Raw genomic sequence first — 19,726 nt, 5'->3', positions numbered from 1 at the left:
TTTTAAATCACACAGAAGTACAAAAAATGTCTTTCACACATACCTAAACATATTTTGAAATTTTTGTAAAGTTGAGGTAGTTATATAAATGTTGTGTGTTAGGAAAACCGGATACCATCAGCCTTTCATTTCACACAGGTCAGATAGTTCACCTTACAAAATCCTGAACTCTGCAGTCATAAGGAAAAGTATTTGCATTGCAAGAAGACAAACTGACTTTTGACCTCTGTCTCTGAACACACAGCAAATATAACCAGAATAAGATTTAAAGGCATCTTTATTGCTTTTTCACTTTCTCACTGAAAAGAACACCTGTTTGTCCACTCGCCAGAAGGGGTGAGTAGGTTCTAAAAATAGCTCAACCTCATAAAATATGACGCGCCCATAGCGACTGGTTGAGTAGATTTTTCGAGCTCTGCAGAGATATACATTTTTTCTTTCTTACTTTTGATACCGTCGAAGTCCACTACAAAGTGAATGTCACAAAACATGTTAACGTTTGAGATATTCGTGGTAGCTACAACCCACTCATCATTACCATGGTCCAAGGGGACACTAGTATTAGAGACACTTAAAAGGAACTACATCAACTAAGAAAAACACATGCACTGTATATCTGAGTTGCTCCTTGACATCAAGTTTCAGACATGATCCAATACTGAAATTTCTTGGCAAGTTGGAATCAGGTGCTAAATTACAGTGACAACAAGCTTTCATACAGAACAGGTGCACCCATATCATCACTTGAACATCTAGACACAAGACAGGCCAATTTTTGCTACGATTTGTCAGAGCCGTAATCATTGAGAATTCCTATTTTACTTGCAAACTCCAGACTTGCATGTCATTTGGGAAGCAGTGAAACAGCCACAATATTTGACATGCAATGGTCATCATTCTTTTACATCTCTCTAGTTATGTGTTCTGTAGATTTAAAAAAGGAAATGCACTTTTTTTTTTTTTTAAGGAAAATATTTTATTTATCACAACTGCAAGATCTGTCAATGAGAGAGCTGTAGAGCTATTTGAAAAACTCAGCAACTGAAATTATATCAAGCGCATTTATATTACCAGTGGAAATGTTACAGCAATAAACTATACATTTATTTAGCAGTTTCTGCTGGGAGTGCAGAGAAGCAAAATGTAAACACTTCAAAAACATTTCTACAGTGGCTCACAAAGAGCTGTAAGTACTTTAACAGGTTTATGCCAACATAACAAAGATAAAACTTCGTAACTCGCCCAGATGCAGACTCTGCTCAAAAACTCTTGGATACGTGTGTCTTTATAGCCGTACAGTCTTTGCAAGAGTAGCGAGCCCATCATTTGATAGCAGTGGTGTTCTTTACTGCTTTACACTGTGTACGGTGTCCCACAAGAAACTATTGGAATGTCACTGTTCCTTATCTAGCAGGCCTTTGTTTCACAGACAGGTCTAAATAAACGTGCCCAAGGGCAGGAGGTTCTTATAGTTACATCACCACCCAATTGAGAACCAGGATGGACTCCTCAAGTGTGAGCAGAACCACAAGTGAGTTGCGGATCCCTATCTGCTAGACTGACCACTGTCGCTGCCAGACTCAATTTTCAGGTCCTTCCTTCGGAGTTCCAAATCTATCCTTCCTGGTCTATGAGTCGCTGCCTCGTTTCCATCACAATCTCTTCCATAACCTCAGGCTTCAACAGATCCTTGATCTACAGAAATGGGGACAAATGAGCGGGGAGTACAGAGGATTGAATCTGAAGTAAATAATACACCAAGGACTGGTGTTGCATGTTGAAGTTCTGTTTCATAAGTCTGGTGCTATGGACAAACTTGGTGCACAGTGAAGCATTATTACAATAGACAGATAAGCACTGTCACCATACTAAGTTTTGGTAACTGCCATTTGTAAGCCGCATGGACATCCGCTAGGTATCCCAGTTACAATTCAAACATTTTTGCACTGTGATATTTTTTCTATAAAGAGTAATTTTGCTGCAAATCAAAAATGCTATTTTTACAACAAAGACGAAATGTGAAGAAAGAATACTGCAGCACGGTTACAGAATTTAGTCATTCTTCCAACCCAAACACTGGTTACAGTGAGGGGCCATTGTGGGTGTTAAATCACAGACAGGTTACAATCCAGCACTGAGGCACGGCTACACTTCACAAACACTGTTAGGAATGTTGGCATCATATGCACACTTTCAAGCACAGGCTCTTGGCACTGTTAGAAACAACAGGCAACCTTTGTAAACATGCACTGAAGAAATGCATTATTTAAGCTTAAGCACAAAGTTGAGGAGTTACTGTGGGAGGTACAGAATTTAAGCCCCCCACCAGGCTTAAGCCACAGCACTGTGGAATGAACGGTGATCTGTGTACCAGACCTTACCTGGTGAGGCAAGGAAGCCTCATAGCAGTACAGGATGCTTGTGTCATACAGCATCATCTTCTGAGATGACAGAGCCAAAATGCAGTTTCTTAGGCGTGAGATCACTTCCCTATCAGAGAGGGGAATCGGCTGTAAAAGAATGAGACAGCAAAGGTAAGGAACGAGCAAGGAGGGGATGCTGAACAAAAGCCTGCATAGGATTTGTGTTTTCAAGAGCAAACACCAAGGGCCTGATTTAGATCTTGGCGGATGATTTACTCTGTCACAACTGTGATGGATTTCCCATCCGCTGCAATATAAATTTGATTATATCCTGTGGAATTTACATTTTGGCGGACGGGATATCCATCACCGTTGTGAGAGAGTAACTTGTCCGACAATGTCTAAATCAGGCCCCAAGTTCTGGAAAGAGTAGCAGACAACAAGCAAGCAGCGCACTCAGCTCAAACACTGTTTAGCTTCCGGGATGGTCAGGGCAACTCCAATTGATGTAGCAAGTGACTGCAAGCAAGAAAATGGAAAAACGAAAAAAAGTGCCTGAATAGAGTTAAGAAGACAGAACAGGAATGATGTTATGAGCGGATTGGACCAAGGAAGGAAAATCAGAAGGCAATAGGGAAAGGCTGTATCTAAGGTCCAGCAGCCCCTGAATTGAAAAATGAGCAGTAGGCAAAGGTTCCCAGAGGACAGGAACACACCCACCAGCCAGGATAACAAAGCGATGAATTCAACAACAGATCAATCATCACTAAAACCATTTATTATGTGTTTAATAAAGCATACAGCTACCCCAGAGTGTTTCCCGGCACTAGACCCATGTAGAGAGTGCAGCCACTATATTAAAACAGCCAGGTTCTAAACATAGCTCCATCTCACCTCCAGGTTCGTGACAAACCCTCCGGCCTCCTCCTCCGTCTGCTCGGGAGTGGGGTAGATCCAAACGAAGCCGTTGTTGCCGAGGATCACGGATGCCCCGCATGGCAGGTTATGAAAGTGAGTCTTGCGTCGTTTCACCAGGGAGGGAGAAACCTGCACCAGCAACCCCTGGCCCAGCTGAAACATGAGGGTGACAGTACTTAGCGGGCCTTGGGAGCGAAACAGGACTCTCAGAACCCAGGGGGAGTGCAGAAAAGGCAAGAAGCAGAGGAGAGGGACAGGAGGAAAAAAAATTAGGACAAGGAAAAAATAAAGATGTCAAAGGAGAGAAGGAAAGAAGGAAAAAAAGACGGAAAGAGAATAAGATAAGAAATAAGGAGACAAAGAGGGATGAGAGACTAAGTGATGCTGCATAATATGCATCCTCTGGCACAAATGAACACCGGATGCAAGTTCTCATATCCCAGAACATTCATGAAGTCTACTGTATTAAGATACAAGTGGTTTTTACTACAATTAAAAATACTTAAATGCACCAAGCCAACCAGGTCACTAGGAAACAATACATCAGAAACACTTATTTTCTCTCCAATTAATAGACAATCTCACCCTCTCACTCTCCTCAGACCCTGGAGGTTTCTCTCACCCTAATGTTTCAACCTGAGGACACAAAGTTTTATAGTTGAAGAACAAGCTTAGCAAGTCTAAGGAATCATCTACTGTAGGAGAGTGTGACACTGGATAGGAGTGTTCCCTGGGAGAGACCAAGGAACGAATGCACGGAGTCCACTGCGGAAGAGCAGAACTCTGGGTGACGTGTTCAAGGACCAACAGGATCGAGTTTACTATGGCAGAGTGCGGCGCGGTTCAGCTTCCTTCTCTCTGGACTCGCTGTTGGCAAGCCCCAACTCCACCAAACACCTCTCTCAGCTGACTTCAGGCAACCCTATGTTCAACTAAGGGGCAATTCAATTCAGGCAAGGCTACCTCAACAATCTCACTATACCAGTTAATATGCCACCCCGGGGTAAATGTTTTGCATTCTCAACCCCTTAGTCCCAGATCCTGGTGGAACAGTGGACCTCGTGACAATGGCAGTTTCCTCCATGCACAGCTGTAAGTGTTCCATCGACAATGGGTTTACATATGTCTAACAAAGACTGAAAGCATAACAGAGGAACAACTGGAACTATGCAGAGAATTCCCAGAAAGAAAAAAAAATACGCACAGGCCTCAGAGGGGCTGTTGGACCTAGCCCTTTTTACTGGGTCATCCCCAAAGTTTTTGCCTTCCTACTCCTATTTTTTCAGACTTTTTTTGTTGGCTTTAGGACTCTTAGCATGTTATCACTGCTGATCAGTGCTAAAGTGCATGTGCTTTCCCTTCTAAACCTGGTATGATTGGCTTATATCCGATTGGGACATTTAATTTACCTGTAATTCCCTTGTACAGTGATATCATTATACCCAGGGCCTGTAAATTAAATGCTACTAGTGGGCCTGCAGCGCTGCTTACGCCACCCACAGAAGGAGCCTTTCAAACCTGTCTCAGGCCTGCTAGCGCAGGACATGCATGAACAGTTTGCTGCCACAGGGCCCTGGCATCTAAATTTATTTCCCAGGCCTAACACCCCCCTATTACTACATATAAATCACCTATAAGATAGGCCGTAGCTAGCCCTAAGGGCAGGATGCTGTGTAGGTAAAAGGTAGGACATAGGTCTTTATGTACTACATGTCCGGGTAGTGACAAACAGCCTATTTAGTTTCTCACTACTGTGAGCGCTGCTCCTCTCATAAGATTGCATTGGAAATGGGCAAACATATGTCTAAGTGGTATTGTCTGATTTATGAGGGGTGGCGTGGGCATGTTTCATATGGTTGGAATGGTAGTTAGAAATGCTAGCATGTAGGTGGATTTGTTATTGCCATTATAGAAATGCCCCTTTTAGAACGTGAGCATTTCTCTGTGCTTGTGACTGGTGTTTTGCAGCTTGACTACAATCCACGTCTGGCGTAGAGTAACAGCTGGGCTTTGCGCATACTTTTCAGAAAGTCTGTACATGGCGGGGGGTGGAGGTGTCACAAGAGTGCATCTGCATACTGAATCGTCTTCCTTGGCTGGGAGAGGTAGAGACAGGGCACACCTGCATCTGAAAAAGCTCTGCCCTGGCCTCACACAGAGCTTGTTTAGCCCCTACTGATGCCTGGAGCCAGTGCTGGAGGAGAAAGGGGACATTCCTGGAACCGGTTAGTGCTGGTTGGAACCCACTCACCCCTTTTGTGGAAGCTGCGCAAAAGGAGTATTAGTACACAGGCCTGGCTGCCCCCTACATTTTTAGACACTGCGTGAACTTGTACCCAGATGCTGCTGTAAGGGGCTGTGACCACCAATAGGAGTAACATGCTTGCTGTGATGACTTGTGGCCTGCTAGGTCATCAGGAGGAGTGCCACTGGACTGTCAGGACCCTCTTGTGCTGGTCTGCCCTCACCCTCTCTTGGGGCCCCAGTGATCTCCCAGGGGTCCGCAGAGGATTCCCTCCGATGCAAATGCTGCCCCAGGCCCTGCAGTTATAGCACCTGGTGAGTGCTGGAATTTTCTCCTGCTGGAGTTTTGGTGAGCACTGCTCCTTATTGTCCTCGTCCTCCACAGCGCGATCCGCGCGCTTCTCGGAAAGGGTTTGGCCGTTTCAGGTGCTCTTTCATAGTGCTTCGTTTGAGCCCCTCCCCCCACGAGGAGTAGCTTGGGGGAGGATGGAAATCACACTGCCTACCAGTGTGCGCCTTCCAGTGCCACTGGGGCACAAGCAGGCATCCATTTTAGTTGCCCTTCACCGCTGCGACTCAGGCTGCAGGGAGAGTGTGAGCCGGTTCCCCGGCGTATGTGAGCGAGAGGAGGGGGCCCCACCAACGTGCCCCCGGAGCCTCCGTGAGTCGGGCGCGTGACCCTAGGAGAAGACGTACTGAGGAACCGTCAGTGGCCCCGGCGGCTGCTTAGGCTTTGTCCGCCCGGAAGCATGTGGTCCCTGCAGGAGTGATCGTGAACTGGAGGGTCTGCGCGCCCCCCCACCTGGTGACATACCTTCGGGGGCACCTGCCAGAGGCTTATAGGACAGGGAGGAAACCTCAGGAGGTCCCGCGCCCACCAAGTCCTTTTTTAGGTCGAGCGCAAGCGCTCTGGCCGATTGTAATCTATCTGTGGGCTTTTAACCACGCCCACCGCACACCCATCACTATCACTTGTTCATGGGCTTGCCTTTCAAAAATCCTTTATCATCATTGGTAAATGCTTTACATTTGTCCCTCATTGGGGCAGTTTTGTTACTGCCTTGGCCAATGACCCTGTTGCATGGATAATTGCACTTTTGCCGATACGTTTGACTGCGAGTGAACTTCTTTTTCCTATTGTGTTTCTCCTTCGCGCTCATGGTGGCAGTGGTGCTTTGAATCGGCTTGCTTATGTCAACTGTTTTACTTTTCATTTTCAATTTATGTGGCAAGAAAAGTCCAGTTAGGAATTTACATCGCTGATAGCTCTAACTCGAGCAAACACGAGTCCCACTGCATATGCTTGTTTTTTTTATTATTACCATAAACCTGGCTGTAGTTGGGCAAATGGCCCACTGACAAAAGCTAGGGACAACTACCACAAGACCTCTAATAGAGGCGCGGTCGCGCAAGATCGACGTGTTGACCTTACTTGTGGGGGCAATTCCTGAAGCCATTACGTGCTGCATTATTAGGTTCTAACATGGATGTATGTTGTGCTCTCTAGAGACAGGTCACAGAATGCTGCTTCAGGGGCCAGATGACATGTGCACCGTAACGTTTCTTCGGTAATGTTTTATTAGATCTGTGCCCTATGATAAAGTTTTCATGATATGTGCATTCATGGTGATGTGCATGGCATTGCTGATAGGGTGTTTAGTATGATATGTGCATTTTCAGTGATAATGAGGACCTGACTACTGCTTGTATTACAGAATAGTAGCAAACTATGTGTTTACCTGACTACTGCTTACTTTCTCAGAGTAATAGTAACGGATAATGTTGTGTTTTGTCTAATGATGTTTTATGCAATACAATTTGTTTTTATATAGCTTATTGTTGGTGTATTTATTGTGTCACTAGTGTTGTTTGTGAGTGTTGTGCAAACGCTTTGTGCATTACTTCTGGGATAAGCCTGACTGCTCGTGCCAAGCTACCAAGAGGGTAAGCAGAGGTTATCTTGAGTGTGTAGCACCCTCACCCTGACTAAAGTGGTGGGTTCTGCCTGGCTGAGGTGCATACCTGAGCCAACCAGAAACCCTATTTCTAACAGGGGCACACTCCCCGCAGTCCCCCCACAAGATTCCAGTAACATTCAGAATTTGGCAGGTTCCAATAAAAAGTCTGTTTTATATCGTTGAAAGCTTTGAAAAAGACGCTCAAGTTTGTGCCTGAAAACACAGGAAAAGACATCGTTCATGGCCTGGTCACATCAAGGCTGGATTATGCAAACCTCCTGCTCCTCAAGTCCCCCACGAGCTGATAAGCAGAGCGCAGCATGCACAGAATGCTGCGGCACGGTTGGTGCTGAACATTCCTTGATGGCACTCAATCCGGAAGGGTCTAAAACACTATATTGGCTACCTATTAGTCAAAGAATAAGATTTAAATCCTTTCTATTTACATCTACAGCGCCGCAACAGAAAGGTCTGTTGTATACTCAAAACAAGTTCAAAAAGCAGCAACCACTCAGAAACCTGTGGTCAACGCACCAAAACTTGTATGTCCCTAAGATACAGAAATGAATAGCAGAAGGCCAATCCTCCTCTTTCCTGGCTCCCAAGCTGTGGAACTCCCGTCTGGCCTGCCTGAAGACCCATCTCTTTAAAGAGATATGATATTGATACTGTTCCTGGCCTCCTACTGGTCCTTCTGGAATCCTTGGGTCCATAAGGGGTTTTGTTAGATTCTGGTCATTTTAGGCAACTAGCACCAGGACACTCCGGGCGCAGCAGCTGCTGTGCTCTATAAACCCCATCATTCATTCATTCACGTGCTTTGCGTTCTCAGAACAGAATGCAGGCCCACTCTTCTGCATCTGTAGAAGAAATTTGGGGTTCTAGCAGAGATGTGCAGCTTTTACAGATTTCTTTCACCACTTTTGTTGTACACACACCACTGGCACCCATAATCTATCTCATGCATGAGCCCTACCTTGGAACTTTTTGTTTTTAAAACTCCAGCAGTGCCACATAACTGTTTAATCCCTTAGCATCCTAAAACACACCTCTTCTGTTAGGGCTTCAAGTTACTCCCCACTAGTCATCTTTCTCCCATGCTGCATCTAACAACTGGTACCAATGCTAACTCTCTCCAGCATCTTTGAGTTCACACCTGCTGAATACATCCATGCCAAGCAAGTATACAAAACAGGAAGTATACGGGACACTCAAGAAAAGCGGACTGTTCAAAAAAGGCCATGCAATTAACCAAAACTGTGTCTATGCTTTCAGACGGGCACTCTCATCGTCTTGTGCTGTAGGAAACGGAAAACAAGATTTGCAGGTCACCACAGAATGTCCTCCACGCCCCGAACACCCCAAACCACAGCTTAATAGAAGGCTTGGTGCATTCGGCTGCAAATTATCGTCTTGGACAGCTGGTAGTGGACCAACCCTCTTACCTTGCCATATTTGAGACTGCGTGTGTGCATGGAAAGCGCTCCATCAGAAAACACGGCCTGGACCTCTGCCTGGTGTGGATAGTTAAAGAAACTGGGTAATGATATGTTACTTCTTTGTACAGCTCCTTAAAACAGCCTGAACAACACTGCAGAATATGTTTTCCAATCACAACACTACAGCAATTGCTCAAACATGCAATACATACAGCACTTAGCAACCTGCCGCCAGTATACCCCACACACAGCACCATTCGCTAATACACAGCTCTAAGAATCCTGCCTTTTCTTTTACACAGCTCTCCACACACCATCAGCATGTGACTTTCAACCCCAAATGTGCAGAAATTCTCCAGCCCACTAGAGACCTGCAGCAGACCAGCTTCAATCTAGAACCGCTGCCCACACAGGCCCTCGGTTTCAATGATAAAAAGCATCTCAGCTGCTCCAACACTGTGCCTTTGCTAAACCAGGCAGGCGCCTTACCTGCGCCACCCCGCTTTCAGCGGACAAAAGGATACACTGATCAAGTCCCCTTCCTGGAGGTAATCCCTCATTGCCAGCTCGTCCTCTGCTGATCGCCGCCTCTGAAGAGAAGGAAAATAATTCTTAGAGAGGGATGGTTGACTTTACACAGCAACCAAAGAATAGTCCCTGCTGCACTGAACAGGTTACTTGCTAATTTAATCACGTAGGAACTTGCTAAGAAAGGAAGACTCATTCTATCAACAGAAAAAATAAAAAAGGGAACAGTTGCACGGCAAAATACCTCACTTCTGCCAAAAAGGGACATTCGCATCAACCTGGCGTTTTCGCCATTCAGTTGTTGGCGAGTTTGGTATTCAATTAACAGCCTATCTTTCTGTCTGCTCATTGCATTAACTTTAAGGTACGAACAGGCAGGATTGATTAAGCATGACTTGTGCCGCCAAATGATACTACATTCAACTCCAAACGTTATCTCCAAGTGTGGCCTCTTACACCTTCAAGAGACCCACTCACTCAGCCTTCCTGAGAAAGGATCTCCGTCTGCACCTCATAACATAAGTTTCCCAAAGCTGTTTAAACAAAGTTCGACCTATCCAAGTGGGAAACAAGCACAACCAGCACCAGGAAAAGCACCCCAGCCTATATAGGCCCAACATCCTCATAGGCTGAAAACCCCCCAATTATGAGGCGATGGCCTGGCTCATACTCACCAGCTCACCTCCTGGAAGGTTCACAGCTGACAGCAGCAACACAGAATCTAGCCTGGAGTTGGTCTCTACTTTCCACCTCTTCTGCTGCACCTGTGCAGAGACAGTCAGAGGATGTGATCAGTTCTAACTTGAGTTCACTGAAAAAGAAGGCAGACCCAGGAAGTTTCTTACCTCTGTGATTCTCCCCACCACAATATCGCCAACCTCACCATTGTATCTAAGAGAAAAGACCAAAGGAAGATATGGTTTACAAAATTCAAGCAGCTTTCTTGTCCATGATTGTTTGCAACTTCAAGATGAAAGAAGATGCCTTAAGCCTGAACTGATGCTCCTAAAGGAATGATGTGTGCCTTGATGACTGTGTCTATGCCGATGTTTTCTTTATTTCAGTCTTTTATCATCAATGATTTCAAGTGAAGTGGGTGGCTTTGAACTGGGGATGATACAATAATGGGTAAGTATTTTTCCACTAATGTATTCTATGGGCCCTTTGTTTAATACAACTAAACCTCACCTCGTCTTTAATGCTCGGACACAAATAAGCTTATTGACTCTCTCCACTACACCAGCGACTGAAGCGAGGAGCTTTTCATCTTCCATGTAAGTCCCATGACCTCTGCGAAAAGAAAAGAGTAGATTATAAAACCACGAAGAACTTTGTGTGAAGAAGAAAGTGACAATTGGTACCCTGAATCAAAGGGTCTCTGGAGTACCTAAAGTCAACTAGTTGTGGAATGCAGCAGAGTTTGCAATAATCAGGGAGGGAAGCCTCTGTGTGGGAAATGTGCCCTTCCTGCACAGTCACCCCAGATTTTAAGCCTTTTGCTGGGCCTTTAATTTCTGCAGACTGTAGAACTCCGAGCACTTTACACACGCTTACCAGTGATAAAAGGCCTGCACTGTGCTCCCCTTTGCAACATGGTGAAATTGGCACATTTAACCTACCTTAAATTGCCTAGTATATGCTACAAAGTGAACCAATTGCTAGTAAGTTTAGTACCACAAATGTACTGCAGCACCCGTTGTGCCACCAATGTCAGTGACACTGCAAACATGACTGCAGTGTAGCCTGGTGGTTACAGTTTTAAACTACAAATTCAACCTGTCAAAACAACCTCTTTTGACAGGTCAAAACATTCCTTTTAAATATGTATGTCATTCCTATGTTGGCAATTTTGCCCACAATGGGGGGTATGTAGTATTTAAAAGTAAGACATGGGGGAATTTTATGTTAAACGTGACATTAAAGTGAAAAGGCCTCAAAAGCTATTTTCAAGGTAGCAAGGCTGGCTTTTTCATAGAAAAACTTTGAGTGACATTATTACAATTAACAATGCTAATTTTGATTAGGAAACAGCTTGAAAAATGATTAAACTAATTTTATTAGTTATGAAAAATCCAACTCAATGGTGAAGCTGGATTTTTGATAAATATTAAGGAAAGGTCACGTTCAGAAATGTATCTTCTCCCTGCCCAAAGCCCCTTGAAGCCCATTTCAATTTGCTCTCTCACTTCTGCCAGTCAGTAATTAGCATTTGAAAAAGTGTGGAGTGGTGTGAAATGTCTCCCAGGGGTAAACAACAGACTGACCTGAATCAGCAGAAATGACCTCTCTAAACCAGACAGAATGTGCAGGATAGGTCTGGCAGAATTTACAGTCTTAAATTCTACTTGAACGTCAAACCCTGCTTGACAGGTCTCCTAGAGTTTTACATATAACGCTTGGGGGGCACTACATAGAGGCCTCCTTGGTCACAGGCAAATGTTTGATGACACCTGGGCAGGGCCCTTCCCTTGAGTTAATCCTACATACTTTAGAAATGTATATCTCTGGTTCCTTTTATAGGATGTAATTTTGGTGTCATTTTGTTTACTACATTTTACTCTATTTTTCTAATTTTTTTTTTTTTTTTTTTTAATTGTTTTGCATTTCTGCTTCTGAAAATGAAAACGTGCGCCTTAAAATGCAGTTCGTACAAAGATCCTGTACCAGGAAGGACAGTGCCTCCAAGCGCCGGAAGAAGCAACCCTCAGGCTACAAATCCACCTTCTCTGATTCAATTACATGACAGTCACCATCAATGTATTTTTATGCCTCGCCCTAAACAACTACTTTGTGCTCAACATATGCTTAAAAGCAATCCCTTCTTTGTATCCCTGTTCACGCCGTACTGATGAACTCCATAGATTAGCTGTGTTCACCTGGACTGCATGAGTGTGAGGAGTTTTACAATTGCTTGGAAGTTTACAGCTGCTTTTTGAAGAGAAAGGAGAAGCACTCAAAAGCACTACCTGAGGGATTCGTGCACTGCAAAGCCTGGCAGAAACTCTACACCTTCCCACCATAAAGATGAGATCCCATTAGCGAAAGACTCAAATGAGGGAGAAGGGATGTGATCCAGGAATGCCTGAAGGCTAGACAAAGAAGCACCGGGCTTCATCGTGCTACAGGCAGCAACAGTTGCTGGACTCTCTAATCTCCTGCTTAACCAATAAGTAGAAGACATGCAGTGAGTCACCACGAACAGCTACCAAACCTGCAGGTGTTTTAAAGTACTGGGCAGAACTGTAGTTCACTAAAAGTGAACAAGGCTTTCTCTAACCCAGGTGGCCTCAGCCGTTATCTTGTGCTCCATTGGTTCTGACTCCAGTAACGGAATAAAACTCATCGAACAGGCTGACCCAAGAAGGATATGAGTCGGGGGCAACACTGCATCTGCTCCACAATTGGCTGCCTCCTCAAGAGCACTGAGCTATATCCCACGGAGTCTGTGTAGGACACTTATAGGAGCCAAACCAGCAGGATGGGAAAAGGTGTCCCTGTCTGAGATGGAGAGAAGGTTGTTACCTCACCGGCGTTTTTGGGGTACAACTGGGCTTTAGGTGCATGAACCCCGACTGTGCTCCTGTGAGGATTCCTGGAAGGCTGTGCTAATCCTGCATTATGTTTTTGCCCAAGAATGGCAGGAGCCTGAAAGAAGCTTTCATAGTATGGGGACCCGGACAACTCAGATGGTGTATTTCTTAATGCAAAATATACATCAGCGGCAGGGGGGGGGAGGAGAGGATGGGCCCCCAATGACGATGGGGACACTATAGTTGTTTGTATTGGGAATATTTCATTCCTTCTAAAGTCAACGAGGACAGCGCCGCTGCTGTGCAGATTAGCGCCGCATAACCGTCACACGTGAGCGCCCCTCGATGAGGGGGTACATGACCTGCCCGTTGGGGGGTGAATCCCACCCCGCCGCATAATGATAGGAGCAGAGCCACCGAATCAGCAGCACGCCGGTGAGGGACGGGAAGGCCGAGCCACGGCCATCCGTGGGGGGGCCCGCAGCCTCCTGCCAGTGCCCGCCCTTGCCGCAGCATATGACCTCCCCCGGCCGCACCTCATGAAGCCGCTGTCCGTGGTGATGGTGTCCCCGGGCGCCACCAGGTGGCGGCTGCTGTCCACGGCCAGGGCCTCGGGCACCCTCCGCCGGGCCGCGGGGAGCCGCACCTCCACCGCCATGGCGCCCACCGGACAACCGCGGTCCCGAACCGCGCGCGCGGGAGCCTGACTTCCGGCGGACGGCTCCAGGCACGCCCGTCACTTCCGTCGGCGCCCGGCTACCAGCGCGCCGCTACGTGCATTGGAGCGGTGCGCGCCTCACCCGACGTCACTTCCGGTGCGCCGTGATTGTGTTTTGACGCTGGTTTCCCGCCAGCAGCTCAAGTGTTCAGCGTGTGCAGTGACACCGCCCCGGCCCTCCCGAGTAACTTAAATACCTGGGCTCTTTCTTAGAATAATTACGCGCCGTACTTTTCAGAGGGGTCCACGGTGGTTGTCGTCGTTTATGCTGTTTTTCTGAAGCCTGCTTGTGGGGCTTGTACTTTTAATTTTGTGAGCGATAACGGCCTGCGCTGGGTATGTACCTGGGGAATGTGAGGCCCCTGGGGTGGCCTGGTAGGGTCACGGCTGCCACGTTTACCAGGTTCTCAGCCTTTTAGTATTATTGAACCCACATTAAAGCCAGGACTACAAGTCCCAGAATTCTAAGAAATAAACAGGGGCTGGACTGTCATACAGGCACCAGGAACGCTTGGCAGGCGTGTAGTGTGGCCAACCGCCCTGCATTTTGCAGGTTTGCCCTCCAGTTCTATCTACTTTCATGCTGTCCATTACGAGGCACTGAGGGCCCACTGTCCCTCCTTTTCTTTCCCTGCCACTTTTACCTTAGATTCAGGGGCTTGTCTTCTTAGCTAACCCTTTATAAAACCAGGACCACAAGTCCCAGAATTCTAAGACAAAACAGGAATTGGACTGTCATACATGCACCAGGAACACTTGGCATGCATTAGGGTGGCCAACAGTCTTGCATTTTGCAGGTTCTCTCTACTCTCACGCTGCCCATTTAAAGGCACTGTGGTCAAATTGTGCCATATTTTGTTTCTCTGCCACTTTTATCCCTCTCAGAGGACAGGCAGCTCTCCATTTCATCTCCTTCTGAGCTGTAAAAGAGGCACCACTGGTAGGTAGAGAGGAGCAGCAGCACAGTAGGGATCGTGCGTAAAGCAGCCTCAGGAGCACACTCATCCTAAAATGCAAATCCAGCCACAAATAACCCCAAATGTGTGAATGAAAGCCATGCTGGGGATCTGTCCTGGAAGCATGCCCTTGGTCTTTATTTTTTTGTTTCATTAGGCCTATTTGAAGGTGCTGATATATTATCAGCTCTACGGACACATGGCAGAGCGAGCGAGTATGATTGGCCCCAGATAAAGCAATTTGTAAAATTACTATATCCCTGACAGTTGCATACTGCTACTTCTTGTAAAGCAGTAGTGGGCGAGCCAACAAATTAACAGAGAGCTGAGCCAGAGCTGAGCAAAGGGTCTGGCTTGATTCTAGGAGTCCATGTGCGAGCTGAGCCATGAAAATGGTTAGCATGTAAATGATGTTTCAAACATCCTTTAAAAATTTGACTAAGCCTGTTTAAAATTCTGAATAGTGTATTTCTTTAACATGAGAAGCATGTCACTTTAGTACATCACATAAAATAACTGTATTGAGAGGCCTTTATTAGTGATACCAATGTTTTTAAATATGAACTTAGAAACATTCATGACTCCCACCCAGACCGTAATGCCACTAGCGAACTAAGAGACACGTCAGTTGTTGTGTGTACCGTGTATGTGGCCTAAATACATATCATGTATGAAGCAACATAGCCCGTTAAATAAAAAGGGTGTCTGTGCAGCACACATCATTAACTCAAATATTTGAAGGTGTTCTGCTACCTAATAATGAAGAAAAAGAGGACTCTGTGAAGTAAAATGTTTGCCTATGATTATGCAATGTGGTCAAGAGGGAAGCCACGTTCGATCCCAGATTTTCTCGTTTCACTTTGGAATTCAATCACTAGATTGTCATCGCTTTCTTCTTTTTTAGAACAGAGGTTACTGCATTGGTTTAATTATTTATGCATGCCTGAGGTTAGAGCACTGGTGGCAGACAGAATCCACATGGACGTTTGTCTTGTTTTGGGCATGAGGGTCCAAAAGAAATTCAAACTGAGCCGGAACCAGGCATTTGCCTTGATCTTTCAGTGGTTCATGCACACCTACTGTAAATGTTCTACATTTACCACCAAACTGCATTTTAGTGAAAATATCATGAGACTGGACACTTCTCAAACCACTCCAGGTAATAGCCAGGGTCCTTTTTTACCTCACATTTAACTGTAGCTTTTACATTGGCTCTAAACGCTCCCAATTTTACCAAATCAGAGCTAAAGAATAAATTCGAAATGTCATTTCCCAAGAGTACACAGTTTAGCCAAACGTGACATGGGATTAAAAACTGTGCCCCTTGGTTCCACGTCTAACTAGTCCACTAGACCACAAATCGGATGGCAGTGATTCTGAAGCCAACGCCTGGGGACTGCCAACCTCCGGGAAGTGTCACAGTGTTGTGGGCCAGGTACAGCTTTAAAATACATCATTTCCATCATATTGAGGTGAAGTGGCACAACTGATATTAGTTGTCAAGTATCCCAGTTCCATGGCTAAAATATACTTTCTGGAGCAGGTCCTGTGGCAGTATGTGGTTACTGAGAAGTATGCGTGGTAGATACTGCTATGTACCACCGGTGTTTCAAAACTTAAGACTGTTTCATTTCATAGGGATACCAGAGGTATTCATTTGTAAACTTGTCTCTCAAAAGTAGCAATAGTGAGCAGTCAAGGCTTTTGCTCCAGGAAGTGGTAAAGGGAGTAGAACACAAATACAGTAAGAATTTTTATTATAGTCTCCATAAGATTTATATCTTTTAAGATGGCCTAATTAGGAGGACGGGGATTTAGAATTAAACCCGAAAAATGTGATGTGTGTCTCATAGCCAATCTCTCAGCCCTTACAGACGTCTTCTGATGTCTCCACGTGGGCAATGTGTCTCCATGTGAGCAAAGTATCTTGCAAAGTGTTAATGGCGAGTTGGCCACCCTAGTCTATGGTCACAACAGGAACGGTCACATTTAGGGACAGTATCACCTCTGTGTAGCAGATAAGACTTCCACGCCAGAAGACCTCAATTTTTTGCAAATGAGACTCACTCATTTGGAGGTTGGAAGTTCTCACAGCCAGAGCCTGTAAGGTTGGATGAGTGACTCATCCAGTCCATTTTTGCACTTCGTGAATTGTAGCCCTGCTTATGCTCTTGTACAAACAGAATCAGTCTCAGCAGGAAAAGCTAAAAACCCGGACTGGATGAGCGACTCACACCATGGACCTGAGAACATGAGTGCTCTTTTACATGTCTTAATACAACACTTGGTGAGAAGCGGTACAATCTGAACTCTAAATTCATCTAGCTCAGGAGTCTACTGTTTGCAGAATAGCTGCTTGAAGCTGTACTGTATTGGCATTCTTAAAGCACTTTCTGACCTGTTTATTGGCTTCACAATGTAATCCCACTACAGGAGACGTTTTCGTGCAAATTCAATCAACGCACATACAAACACCCAAGATTCAGGTCGGGGATTTCCTATTTTTAGGCAAAATGGCTATATATTAGGTTTCTCCTGCTAGTAACTTTCTAAGCTTAAAAGCAAATCATTTACCTGAGTTTTTTCAAAATCTCACTCATATGGGTTCCAAAATATTGGCATTTATTTATCAGTTAATTGTCAAGTTAAAAGGGTCACACTATAAGCCAAAGATGCAATAAACAATTAACTTGGTTTATCGAACACCTGGCCGGAATAGCTTACTACTCAAGACTGGGTGGGTTACAGAACTATATGAAAGGTCTTGAGTTGAGAAAACTTTGAAGAACTGGAATAGATTGAAGGGGAAAAATTGACTCCTCTAGAATCCGCAGGCATTATAAAGCAGTGCAACTCATTATAGATAATGTCCCATAAGTATACAGGTCACAGTCTGAAGCAACCCTATTTAGTGCAGGACTTTCTTCAGGGTGTTCCAGGCCAGCGAGCTAGCCAAATATATCTTGCCAATAGCAAAAGTCTCAGGGGCTTCTCACCCATGGATATATCCATAGAACAGTACATAGACTCCCTCTAAACAGTCAGCTGGTATCCAATCAACTAGGCAGATGTTGATTCGTTATGTTGGATAACATGGGGTTGAATAGAATTACAGACACTGCCCATTCAGGCTCCATACAATCTGTAGGAAGTTGGCGCTGTATACACTATTTCAAAGTAAGGAATAGTATGCACAGAGTCCAAGGGTTCCCCTTAGAGGTAAGATAGTGGCAAAAAGAGATAATTCTAATGCTCTATTTTGTGGTAGTGTGGTCGAGCAGTAGGCTTATCAAAGGAGTAGTGTTAAGCATTTGTTGTACATACACAAGCAATAAATGAGGAACACACACTCAGAGACAATTCTAGGCCAATAGGTTTTTGTATAGAAAAATATATTTTCTTAGTTTATTTTAAGAACCACAGGTTCAAGATTTACATGTAATACTTCAAATGAAAGGTATTGCAGGTAGGTACTTTAGGAACTTTGAATTAGCAAAATAGCATATACAGTTTTCACATAAATCACATATAGCTCTTTTAAAACTAGACCGTGCAATTTTCAACAGTTCCTGGGGGGGAGTAAGAGTTTGTTAGTTTTTGCAGGTAAGTAAACCACCTACGGGGTTCAAGTTTGGGTCCAAGGTAGTCCACTGTTGGGGGTTCAGAGCAACCCCAAAGTTACCACACCAGCAGCTCAGGGCCGGTCAGGTGCAGAGGTCAAAGTGGTGCCCAAAACGCATAGGCTTTAATGGAGAAGGGGGTCCCCCTGTTCCAGTCTGCCAGCAGGTAAGTACCCGCGTCTTCGGAGGGCAGACCAAGGGGGTTTTGTAGGGCACCGGGGGGGACACAAGTCCACACAGAAAGTACACCCTCAGCGGCGCAGGGGCGGCCGGGTGCAGTGTGCAAACAAGCGTCGGGTTTGTAATAGAAATCAATGGGAGACCAAGGGGTCTCTTCAGCGATGCAGGCAGGAAAGGGGGGGGCTCCTCGGGGTAGCCACCACCTGGGCAAGGGAGAGGGCCACCTGGGGGTCGCTCCTGCACTGGAGTTCGGATCCTTCAGGTCCTGGGGGCTGCGGGTGCAGTGTCCCTTCCAGGCGTCTGGTTTTTAGAAGCAGGCAGTTGCGGTCAGGGGGAGCCTCGGGATTCCCTCTGCAGGCGTCGCTGTGGGGGCTTAGGGGGGTCAACTCTGGCTACTCACGGTTTCGCAGTCGCCGGGGAGTCCTCCCTGAAGTGTTTGTTCTCCACAAGTCGAGCCGGGGGCGTCGGGTGCAGAGTGCCAAGTCTCACGCTTCCGGCGGGAAACGCATGTTGTTTCAAAGTTGCTTCTTTGTTGCAAAGTTGCAGTCTTTGGTGAACAGAGCTGCTGTCCTCTGGAGTTCTTGGTCCTTCTAGATGCAGGGCAGTCCTCTGAGGCTTCAGAGGTCCCTGGTCCCTGGGGAAAGCGTCGCTGGAGCAGTGTCTTTAGAAGTGGGGAGACAGGCCGGTAGAGCTGGGGCCAAAGCAGTTGGTGTCTCCGTCTTCTCTGCAGGGTTTTTCAGCTTAGCAGTCCTCTTCTTCTTAGGTTGCAGGAATCTGAGTTCCTAGGTTCTGGGGAGCCCCTAAATACTAAATTTAGGGGTGTGTTTAGGGTCTGGGGGGTTAGTAGCCAATGGCTACTAGCCCTGAGGGTGGCTACACCCTCTTTGTGCCTTTGGGCACATCCCTAATCCTATTGGGGGAATCCTCCATCTGCAAGATGGAGGATTTCTAAAAGTTAGAGTCACCTCAGGACACCTTAGGGGCTGTCCTGACTGGCCAGTGACTCCTTGTTTTTCTCATTATCTCCTCCGGCCTTGCCGCCAAAAGTGGTGCCGTGGCCGGAGGGGGCGGGCAACTCCACTAGCTAGAGTGCCCTGTGGTGCTGTAACAAAGGGGGTGAGCCTTTGAGGCTCACTGCCAGGTGTTACAGTTCCTGCAGGGGGAGGTGTGAAGCACCTCCATCCAGTACAGGCTTTGTTACTAGCCACAGAGTGACAAAGGCACTCTCCCCATGTGGCCAGCAACATGTCTGGTGTGGGGCAGGCTGCTAAA

General features: G+C 45.9%; 1 protein-coding gene across 1 annotated transcript; it reads right to left on the bottom strand.

The window, feature by feature from the left end:
- Positions 1-950: 950 nt before the first annotated feature.
- Positions 951-13,680, bottom strand: EXOSC2 (exosome component 2). The gene is made up of 9 exons (XM_069237065.1): positions 13,517-13,680; positions 10,639-10,740; positions 10,296-10,341; positions 10,125-10,214; positions 9,447-9,512; positions 8,929-8,997; positions 3,258-3,434; positions 2,382-2,510; positions 951-1,695 (listed from the first exon to the last, which is right to left on the bottom strand). The coding sequence occupies exons 1-9, from the start codon at positions 13,636-13,638 to the stop codon at positions 1,615-1,617; spliced, it is 882 nt and encodes a 293-aa protein (XP_069093166.1). The 5' UTR covers positions 13,639-13,680; the 3' UTR covers positions 951-1,614.
- Between the last annotated feature and the right edge of the window lie 6,046 nt (positions 13,681-19,726).

This window comes from Pleurodeles waltl, chromosome 6 (assembly GCF_031143425.1).
Source record: "Pleurodeles waltl isolate 20211129_DDA chromosome 6, aPleWal1.hap1.20221129, whole genome shotgun sequence".
NCBI classification, from domain to species: Eukaryota; Metazoa; Chordata; class Amphibia; order Caudata; family Salamandridae; genus Pleurodeles; species Pleurodeles waltl.
The sequence above is the reverse complement of the archived record's forward strand: the minus strand, read 5'-3'. Positions and strand labels throughout refer to the sequence as shown.